The sequence below is a fragment of the Alligator mississippiensis genome, chromosome 1, assembly GCF_030867095.1.
Source record: "Alligator mississippiensis isolate rAllMis1 chromosome 1, rAllMis1, whole genome shotgun sequence".
Lineage (NCBI taxonomy): Eukaryota > Metazoa > Chordata > Crocodylia > Alligatoridae > Alligator > Alligator mississippiensis.
The window spans coordinates 227,745,109-227,756,158 of record NC_081824.1 but is presented as its reverse complement, the minus strand read 5'-3'; the positions used below and the strand labels follow the sequence as shown (position 1 = coordinate 227,756,158).

At 46.9% G+C, this 11,050-nt stretch overlaps 1 protein-coding gene across 1 annotated transcript; it reads left to right on the top strand.

Annotated features, from left to right (window-relative positions):
- Positions 1-1,864: 1,864 nt before the first annotated feature.
- LOC132247658 (endogenous retroviral envelope protein HEMO-like) lies at positions 1,865-10,805 on the top strand. Its single transcript, XM_059720245.1, has 2 exons — positions 1,865-2,456; positions 8,208-10,805. Exon 2 carries the CDS (start codon positions 8,816-8,818, stop codon positions 10,295-10,297), a length of 1,482 nt encoding a protein of 493 aa, XP_059576228.1. The 5' UTR covers positions 1,865-2,456; positions 8,208-8,815; the 3' UTR covers positions 10,298-10,805.
- The last annotated feature ends 245 nt before the right edge of the window (positions 10,806-11,050 follow it).

Here is an 11,050-nt window from a genome sequence, read left to right as displayed (position 1 = left end):
ACAACCCTAGTTGGAACACACAATAACATGGAGCACATAATAACATCCTGCCCCAGATACACGTTTGAGGGTGACATCCTGGAGTTACACTTACTTTCCAGCAGAGAATTGGTCTGGTTGGGGAATTTGGAATTAAAACTGTGATGATAGCTCTTGCTCCTAAAGCCATATGAAAGAAGAAGATGGCCTCACCTTACACACATCTCCACTGTTAGTCACACAGCATCACCCTACTATGAGTCTTGGCGGACCCCTCTAAAGAGGATCAATCTGCATCAACAAATTCCTTGATTGATCAGGTTACTGCCCTTGAGTCCTGGTCCCTGACTACCAGTCCCCAGTTGTTGGCACTGGACCTGGTCCTGATCCCAGAGTCCTCATCCCAGCAAAGTATCCAACTGTCTGTACTGGGTTTTTGACCTAGATAACTTGTTCTGAGCAGACCCAAATCCTGAGACTGACCACCATGACTTCTTCCATTCAATAATAGGCACATTTTATTGATACAGTGATAGCAGATAAGAATAATGCAGGGAAGGCAAACAAAATACCCCCCACCCCTGATTCTATATTTACTAGTCCTAGGGCTGTCACAAAGAGAAAATACATCTGGCCAGTATACAAGCTTCACCCCGTGGTTCTTTCTTGAATGTCAGATGTCTGCAGCCTGGAGATTGAGGGTCAAGGCCAAACCTCCCCCTAGTGGGGTTTATGAGATAGGCTTGTGGTATGCCCTCCATCTATGATGGCCTCAAGTTTTCCCCTCGGGGACCTTTTCCTGCTCTGAAATCCCTCCTTTTGTATTCTGTCCTTCCTCTGATGACTCTTCATTTCCAGGTAATGTTGATTGGCTTCCCCTTGGTTGTCATACTTTCCATGTTCTGATCTGTCAGCATATTCCTTTGTTTCCAAAACCCGTCACATGGATACCTGTTAATGTGGTCATTTACTGGTGTCTGTGGCAGGGCACTGTTTGTGCCTGCCACTTTAAGGGCCCAGCCAAGTAGCCAGAAGGTGCTTGATTGCAGTAACCATTTTAGATCCCTGGTTGCCTATATAAACAGATCAGTTCCCTGCTGACAGGCAGGTAGTAACATTGCCTGGCTGTAAGGGTGCTTGGAACATCCTGGAGGTAAAGACAGGAGCTGTAGGGGATGGCTTGGAGGCTCCTGGTTCTGGGCGTGACTTGAAACTGCACCCTGCTTGGAGTGGGTGGCCTGGTGGGTTCTCAGTGATGTGGGAGCCTCCAGAAAATGCCAGGCCAGTTATCACCTCGGTGAAAGGTGGGTCAGGGTGCCTTAATAACCCCAGCTCCCACAACTGGGTGGGTCACCTGCTAGTAGGGTCCAGAGGGTGAACCCAAGAGACAGAGTGGGACTAGAGGCTCAGAGGCCTGATGTAGAGTACCCTTGACTGTTCAATGCTGGGGCCAGGACCAGAAGGGTCCAAAGGGCCAGAGGCCCACCATGAGGGATGCCCAGAGCTGAGGGCCCAGGGTTCTGACTAGCCTTGGAGGTGAGGCCAGGGTCTGTGTGGCCAAAGGTCCCAGGGGGGACCACACCCAAGAATGGAAATAGTTTTAGGGAGCTAGGCAGCCTGAATGAAAGCAGGGTAGGCTGCCTGAATGGAGGGATCTTAGAGGGGTCCTGATTGGAGGATTCTGGGGCCCAGCATGGGGCCAGTGAAATTAACATCTGTGGATGCCATCTGCAAGGCTTGGGCTGCAGTGTAGGGGAGGAATGGAGCTGCAGATAGTGCCTCCTAGCATTTGGGCAAGAAATGGGCAGCCTTCTGCCTAATTAAGATCATTAATTAGATAACAACAAGGCATGGCAGGAGAGAACACAGGGGGTTGTGGAATCAGAAAAAAATATATGCCTTAAACTTTGATTATTTTAGTTATAAGATGACATAACCGCTTTGTGTAGAATTGCTGGCTCGGTACAGTAGAACAGATAAGGGCAAGTGTTTGTTCTTTGTAACTCTTCTGCAAATGCTTCGCTCACTGCGGCCTTGAAGGTAAAAAAAAAAAAAAAGTATGTACAAAGTAGATTTCCAGGTGCAAGAAGGAGGTTTGTGAACTAACCCTATCTCCCCCATAATTCCCATCCTGATAACAGCAAAGAAATAATGAAGTAATATTATAGCCGCTTTTCATGCTAATTTCACTATATGATCACGTGAGTTGTAAGCGACTGTTAAAAAGTATATAAGCCTCCTGATTTTGCTCTTGGGGGGGACCCCTTCCAAGTGCTTGGGAAATCCATGTCACTTTGGAACTCCCCCTACAGCTGTAGTTTCTTTTGAATAAAAGCTTCTGCTGACCTGACCCAAAAGTACTCTGTGTGTGTTTCCACGACAATTCCTGGTGCCGTGACTCGGATCCAGAACACAGGCTGAGGAAGGAGGACCGCAGGCTACCCCCCCCCCGAACCCTGAGGCGCCAAACTTGAGAGGTAAGAGACCTAATTCAAAATCTCTATTGGGGTTTCGGAGGAGGACTGCCTGTAGGCTCCCAACTTGGCCGTGGTAACTGGATCTGAACCTTGTTAAAACAGGTCAGTCTGAACCTTACTGCCGGCTAAAATTTTCTGTCTGGTAAAGGATCCCATTTTGTGTCTGGTAACGTACGTTTTAGGGAGAAACTGTTTGAGGCACCTTCATCCAACAGCACATCGGGCTTGTAGTTAATTAACTAAGGCGGTGTGGGGTAGGAGGTCTGGCTGACTGAATAAATGTGCATGTGTGTGTGTATTTAGAAATATGAGCCACTGACCAGGACTGAGACTACGGTTGGGCTCAGCTGCCCCAATTCTGCCTGACAGGGCAGTTTTGAAAGCAAGGGGGCCCAACTGGAACCTCGTGACCCAGTGGACAGGGCTTATTGAATGAATGTGTGTGTGTATTTAGAAATATGAGCCACTGACCAGGACTGAGACTACGGTTGGGTTCAGCCGCCCCAATTCTGCCTGACAGGGCAGTTTTGAAAGCAAGGGGACCCAACTGGAACCTCGTGACCCAGTGGACAGGGCGTCTGAGTGATTTTTGTCTTTTCCAAACCCCTCGTCCCAGTAGCTTCTGCCGAAAGCAGGAGTGAAAGGATCCCTCTAGTGTTTCCCTCCCCATTTCCATTTTATGAGCCGGTGTCGGGTCAGAAGCCTTTTGTCTGGGCAGTGAAAAACTGCGGGGCAAGGCACTGAGCGGCCCGGACATCCTAAATAAGCCTCTCCTACGTCTCCCTGTGTGACTGAAAATGGGAACAAGTCAGTCTAAACAGGTTCCTGTCCCCCCTAAGGGGACTCCGGCGTACTTTATGTACACACACTATTCTCCCGAGACTTGCAAGTACCTGGATAAGTGGAACTGGTATACTAGGGATGATCCTGTGAAACATTTTCCACAGGAAGGAACATTTGATCAGGATAAAATAGTGCACTTGAGAGGGGCGTTAGAGTCCCGTGGATCCAAAACACCACAAAACCAGTGGGACGCGTTCTTTTATTGGTATGATGAAATGTCCAAAAGGCGGACAGAATCTCAAACTAGGAGCCTAAAAGACTCTCAAGAAAAATTAAAACAGCAGTTAAAAGCTGTTCGGGAGAAATTGGCTGCTCCCCCAAATTACACGCTGGCCACCGCTCCAATGTATCCAGCATTGCCCGGGGCGCACCCACCACCGGAGCCAGCAGAGGATATCCTTGACCTTTGTTCGAACCCCGCTCTCCTGGGACTCCCACATCAGCAACAACCGGTTCAACATCAGGCTGCAGCCCAGGCTAGTGACCCATTAGCTGAAGCTCCTTCAGTAAATCCATCCACGGAGCTTAATAGTCTGGACTCATCCACCATATCTGCCACTCAATCATCACCAGTGTGGCAATTTACTCCTGGGTCACAACCCACCACAGGTGTATTTAGAAGAATGGGAATAGGCATGGAAAGATCTCCCATCAATCTGAGATCCCGAACTGCACAAGTTTACCCCCTAAGACAAATGCCAGGCATTGGCACCGATGGACAAAATATAGTAACTGTGCATGCACCCTGGACTCCAGGTGATCTCTACAATTTAACTCAAAAGTTCCCAAAAATCAGGGAAGACCCAGAAAAATTTCAGGAAGAATTGCAGACTGTTATAAATTGTTATAATCCAACATGGGCTGACATTAATCAGCTCATGCGATCCATTTTGCCCAAGGAGACTATGCTACGTCTGTACGCTGCCTGTACTTGGCCAGATCAAAACCCAGGGATTGGCCAAGACTTTATTGACAAGAGAAATGCTTTGGTTCAGGCAGTTCTCACAATTTGCCCAAAAAAGGCAGACTGGACCAAAATAAATACCTGTAAACAAAACAAAAATGAACACACCAGTGACTATTTAGAACGCCTCAAACAGGCATTTGAACGATACTCAGGAATGGATAACCCAGTCGGAAATGCTAAACAAGCAATAGTGGCAGCATTCGTCCAGGGACTTAACCCTAAAATTGCTGAGAAAATTCAAACAGTAATTATTGGCTGGGAAACTAAAGATTTGACCGAAGTCCTTGCTGCGGCTAACCATTTTCATAACAAATTGGAACGGTCTAAAGACAGTGCCGAGTTTAAGTTAATGGCCTTACAGATTTCTCAGTTGCAGGGTCCAGGTAGAGGAAGGGGACGAGGACGGGGAAGGGGAGGCCCGGGTAGATTCAGGGGAAGAGATAGATCCTTGAGCCCACAAAACCCAGGCTATGGGAACCAATGTCATTATTGCAAGCAAGAAGGACATTGGAAATCAGAATGCCCCAACCGCCCCGGCCAAGGACCCAGACCCCAGCCCCCACCTCCACTTCCTGTCAATTTTCCCAGTGTTGAATAGGACAGCCTGAGGGACAGTGACATCATTGCTCCTTTGCTTGCTACTGACCAATCTGGTCCGTTTGTTGAATGCCTTATTTCTGGTAAACCTGTCTCCTGTCTTGTCGACACCGGAGCGTCCCGCTCCACGCTAAAGGCTGCTGAGTTTCCTTTTCTACCTTATTCTCCTGAAACTGTAAATGCTGTCGGTATAGGCGGACAACCTATCCCACATCCCGTCTCTGAACCTGTCTCCATCTCTATTGGCCCTTTGTCTGAAAATCATGCCTTTCTTCTTAGCCCCTGTGCACCTGCCAACCTTCTTGGTAAGGACTTGCTGTGTAAACTGGGATGCGTGATTTATTGTAGCCCAGATGGTGTTTACCTTGAGGTACCGGAACATAGGGAAACCGAGCTTGTGGCTTTGCTAACCCAGGAGTACTCTGATTCTGACACTTCCTTCTTGCAAGAGGAACTACTTGGCACGAGTACCTCCACAGCTGTGGTCCACCCATGCGAATGAAGTGGGGCACATGCTGAGTGCTGAACCAGTGCGTATCATCCTGAACCCTGCCAAGCCACTTCCTCGTGTCCCACAGTACCCCATCTCAAAGGAAGCTGAGGAAGGGATCAAGCCTGTCGTTTCCTCACTCCTTGAGCAAGGGATTATTGTCCCAATACGCTCCCCTTGCAACACACCTATCCTACCTGTCAAAAAACCTGGTAAAGATACGTATCGCTTTGTGCAAGATCTTCGAGCTGTAAATGCCGCTGTGTTACCCGCTTTCCCCGTGGTCCCTAACCCTGCCACTATTCTTTCCTGTATCCCTTCAGATGCTACATATTTCACAGTAGTGGATCTTTGTTCTGCTTTTTTCTCTATCCCCGTTCATAAGGATAGCCAGTATCTGTTTGCATTTACTTATCAGGGATTTCAATATACCTGGACAAGACTCCCTCAGGGATATACAGAGTCCCCAACCCTGTTTTCCCAGATCCTAAAAAAAGATTTGGATCCTATCACGTGCAAAGGGGGGTCCACCCTTGTTCAGTACGTTGATGATCTATTGTTAGCCTCACCCACTTTAGAGGCCTGTGAGCAAGATACTTTGACACTCCTCACAGCTTTAGCTCAGAAAGGCCACAAGGCCTCAAAATCTAAATTGCAGCTCTGCAAGTCTAAGGTACATTATTTAGGGCATGATATCTCAGCAGGAGAACGACACCTTTCCCCTAGTAGAGTTGAAGCTATCCTCAACATTCCCAAACCTATGACTAGAAAACAGATGAGGGGATTCTTAGGTGCAACGGGTTATTGTAGACAGTGGATCCTGGGTTATGCTGCTTTCGCAAAACCCTTGCAAGCATTCACTCATGATACCACCCCGGAACCCCTCCCTTGGACTCCTGAAGCCGAACAAGCATTTGTGGTCCTTAAGCAAGCCCTCACTCTTGCTCCTGCTCTTGGACTTCCTAATTATAAGAAACCCTTTACCTTGTTTTGTCATGAACGGGAAGGAATCGCTTTAGGAGTACTCACTCAGCTGCATGGTGAAAAGCATCGCCCAATTGCATATTACAGCTCTGCCCTTGATCCCGTAGCTGCGGGACTTCCTCCTTGCCTCCGTTCAGTTGCAGCTGCTGCCTTGTTGGTTGAAAAGGCAGATTCTCTAGTTTTGGGACACTCTTTAACCGTTGCAGTTCCACATGCTGTGATGGCCCTTCTGCTCAAGGGCAAAACTCAGCACATTTCCAATTCCCGTCTTACTAAATATGAGAAACTTCTACTGTCAGCTGCAAATGTAACCTTAAATCGCTGTTCAATTCTGAATCCTGCGTCACTTCTGCCTATTGCCTCTGATGGTGAGCCTCATGATTGCCTGTCTATCACAACTCAATTGTTAACCCCTCGAACTGACCTCAAGGACATTCCTATCCCGAACTCTGACCTTGTTTTGTTTGTTGATGGTTCCTGTCTTAGAAATGATGCAGGCAAATTAGTTGCGGGATATGCAGTATGCACTCAGTATGCTGTTTTGGAAGCCTATTCTTTACCCCAAGCTCGTTCTGCTCAAGTTGCTGAACTCATTGCTTTAACACGTGCTTGCATTCTTGCAAAAAATCAAACCACAACCATTTATACTGACTCTAAGTATGCTTTTGGTGTTGTTCATGATTTTGGACAAATCTGGAAACAAAGAGGGTTCCTCACTTCATCAGGGACCCAAATCAGTCATGGTTGTTATGTAAAAGCGCTCTTAGAAGCTGTTCAATTGCCTCTTGCTATTGCTATTGTTAAATGTAAAGCTCATGAGAAACCGTTTGATGATGTCACACGAGGAAATGATCTGGCAGACCGTTCTGCCAGAAATGCGGCCCTTTCTGGCCCACAGGCTCCTAACTCTGTTTTTGTTTGTTTTTCAGCAGACCAGTCTCCTTTGGCTAGCCTTTCAAGTCTGGCCCTTCTTCAAAATCAGGCCCCAAAAAAGGAAATAAATGACTGGCTGCGTGCAGGATGTTCACTGCACCCCGACTCTCTCTGGCGCTCCCCGGACGGCCGCCTGGTGGCGCCTAGAGAGCTTTTGCCACATCTTGCTCGTTTAACCCACTCTGTGGCCCATACGAGCAAAGGAGGAATGATTGCTACAGTACAAAGAAATTGGTTTGCCCCAAATTTTCCTTCCATGGCACAACAGTACTGTAGCTCCTGTCCCATCTGCTTAGCTCACAACATTGGGCAACGGGTAAAAACGACACCCGCAGCCCATCCCCCTCCATGGGGACCGTTTGTAAATCTGCAAATTGATTTTGTGCAGCTACCTAAGTGCTGTTCTTATGAATACATTGTTGTTATTATTGATGTGTTCTCTGGATGGGTGGAAGCCTACCCATGCGTACGTGCTGATTCCATCACTGTAGCAAAGAAATTGCTCAAAGAATTCATCCCTAGATTTGGATTGCCTCTCACAATAGATAGTGACCGTGGCACCCATTTCACAGGACAGATAGTAAAAAACATCTGCCAAGCACTCAACATACAGCAACACCTACACTGTAATTATCATCCACAGTCAAGTGGTGCTGTAGAACGTAAAAACTCTGAATTAAAAACGCGCATTTCGAAGATTTGTGCTGAAACAGGCCTCAAATGGCCTGATGCACTGCCCATTGCTCTTATGCACATTAGAAACACTGTTAACAGAAAACGTGGCCTAACCCCTTATGAAATACTCATGGCACGACCCATGAGGATGCCAGCTACACCACCTGTTGCCCCTCACCAAACAGACCTACAATTAACTGATGAAACTGTACTAAATTATTGCAAGGCATTAATGAAGTATGCCAGGTCTGTTCATTCACAGGTCCAAGAAGCCTTACCTCAACCACCGGATGTTCCCTGTCACAACCTCGAACCAGGGGATTGGATCTACGTAAAGGTCTATCAACGGAAAAACGCACTTCAACCCAAATGGAAAGGACCTTTCCAGGTACTTCTAACCACTAATTCTGCTGTTCGTTGCCAAGGTCACCAAACGTGGACTCACGCCTCGCACTGCAAGAAGGTATCACCTCCATTGGACCCCGAAGCAGCTGTATTCCAACCAAGGTTGGGATCTTTCCCTGAGGCCAAGGACAAAGACCCTCAGGACCTCACTCAGGCAAGTGAGGAGCATCAGGGTGCAAGTGCTAGTAACCTCTCCCCTGCACCCAACACCTCAGCCCAGCCGGATTCATCAGTTGAAGAACGAAGATATCATCTTCGGCCTCGAAGAAAGTGAATGCTCCCATTCGGAAGATCACCACCTCGATCAAGACCAAGAGCCGACATTATCAGTCCTTTAGGTAACTTGAGCCCAGAGGACGAAGAAAGACTTTGGCTGCCATCCTGGGTTTGGCTGGTAGTGTTCTTTTTCTTACTGGTGCTGGTTATGTTTGTTGTTAAGATTCTTTGTCCCTCCTGTATCTAAAAATGGCACTGATATCCTTATATATCACACTTGGGTATCTCAGTATCACCCAAGGGGGGTGGGAGAAAAATTTGTATTTGCAGATCTCCCATGCGGTGGCTCAAGCTGGAAATAAAAGTGACTGCTGGATATGCTCTCACAGCCCAGCACACCTACACCAAGGAATCCCAATGATCGGAGTACCAATATCCCTCCAGCAATGGGGAACAATAAACGGCGGCTTCGTTAGACACTACTCGTTAGCTGCCCATCGGTCTGCTCCTAAAGAATGGAGGGCCGCCCCTGCTAACTGGATAATCTCCCCAAGAGTAGAGGCGCCTTTCTGTTACAGATCCAACAACACCGGAGCTTATAATAAAGCCACACCTGTAGGACACTACCCTCATTGCCTAACTACTCTAGATTATAGCCCTAGTAGCACCAGTGGAATCCTGTTGGGTAACGTACCCTCTCTCAATTGTACAGGATTCATGGTCTACAACTTTTCTAAGGAACCTCATGTTGCTCTCATTGCAAACAGATCAGAATTTTACATTCACTCCAATTTTACTTGTAATATATCTCGGTCCAGCAGAATAACAGCTGAACGTGGACCGTCCTATACGATGCATATCAATCGAAAGTGCCGGATAGGGCACAACAACTGTCGAGATTTGAGTACCCTTTCTGCCCCAGGCCTTTACTGGCTCTGCGGAAACAGGGCTCATAAAATCTTGCCCTGGAATTGGGTGGGGGCATGCACTCTTGGACGTGTTATCCCTGGTTTCGAAATGCATAGTGCAATATATCTGGAACAAGTAAAAAATTTCAACCATCACATGAAAAGGGCGGTTAACCCCTTAGCTACCAGAAACACAGGGTTCCATCGATTTGTGAGAACCTTCATACCGTGGCTTGGAGTAAGAGAATTGGAACTAGCCATAATTAACATTTCAGCCACAATGGAAGCTATGGGAAATGCCACTGCGGATGCAATTCAGGCTCTGCAAAAAGAGATCTCCCAGATCTCACAAGTAACTATACAACACCGCATAGCCCTAGATTACCTATTGGTATCCCAGGGAGGAGTATGTGCCTTAGTAAACTCCACCTGTTGTGTCTATGTCAATCAGGACATGCGAATCGAAACTGACATTCGCAAAATCCGAAATCAGTTAAGGGTCCTACATCAAGTGGCCTCAGAAAATACTGACTGGGGTCTAGAAGAAATGTGGTCTTGGCTAACCTCCTGGCTCCCAGATTTCGGGACCCTTGGCAAGAAAATCCTGTATGGAATATTGTTTGTCTTGATAGTTCTGATAATGTTCTATGTCTTAATGCAACTGATCCTCTGCTGCGTGAAAGCCAGCAGGGGAAGCTTTAGCAAGGCAAGAAAACCCACAGCAGAGTCTAGAATAATGGTGTTACAAAAGTGTGAGCAGATTGAAAGAAAACATGAAAGGCTGCATGATGAAATAGAGGGGCTCATGAGAATGGAAATTTAAGGCTAAAGTGAGACTAAATAGTCTCAAAGGGGGGGGCTGTGGAATCAGAAAAAATATATGCCTTAAACTTTGATTATTTTAGTTATAAGATGACATAACCGCTTTGTGTAGAATTGCTGGCTCGGTACAGTAGAACAGATAAGGGCAAGTGTTTGTTCTTTGTAACTCTTCTGCAAATGCTTCGCTCACCGCGGCCTTGAAGGTAAAAAAAAAAAAAAAAAGTATGTACAAAGTAGATTTCCAGGTGCAAGAAGGAGGTTTGTGAACTAACCCTATCTCCCCCATAATTCCCATCCTGATAACAGCAAAGAAATAATGAAGTAATATTATAGCCGCTTTTCATGCTAATTTCACTATATGATCACGTGAGTTGTAAGCGACTGTTAAAAAGTATATAAGCCTCCTGATTTTGCTCTTGGGGGGGACCCCTTCCAAGTGCTTGGGAAATCCATGTCACTTTGGAACTCCCCCTACAGCTGTAGTTTCTTTTGAATAAAAGCTTCTGCTGACCTGACCCAAAAGTACTCTGTGTGTGTTTCCACGACAGGGTTGGCCCAGAACACATGGGTGGGATCATTGGTAGATGAGGCCCCGAGAAGGCCCCCTGTTACAGTGTCTTAATTTGGTCCATCCACCAAAACTGGAAATCCCAATGGTTTTGCAGCAGGTAGTGGAACCTAGCCAATGTGTCAAGCCTATCTCATGTTATGGAACAGGGTGGTACACATCTTTAATTTCTCAGGATGTCTATGC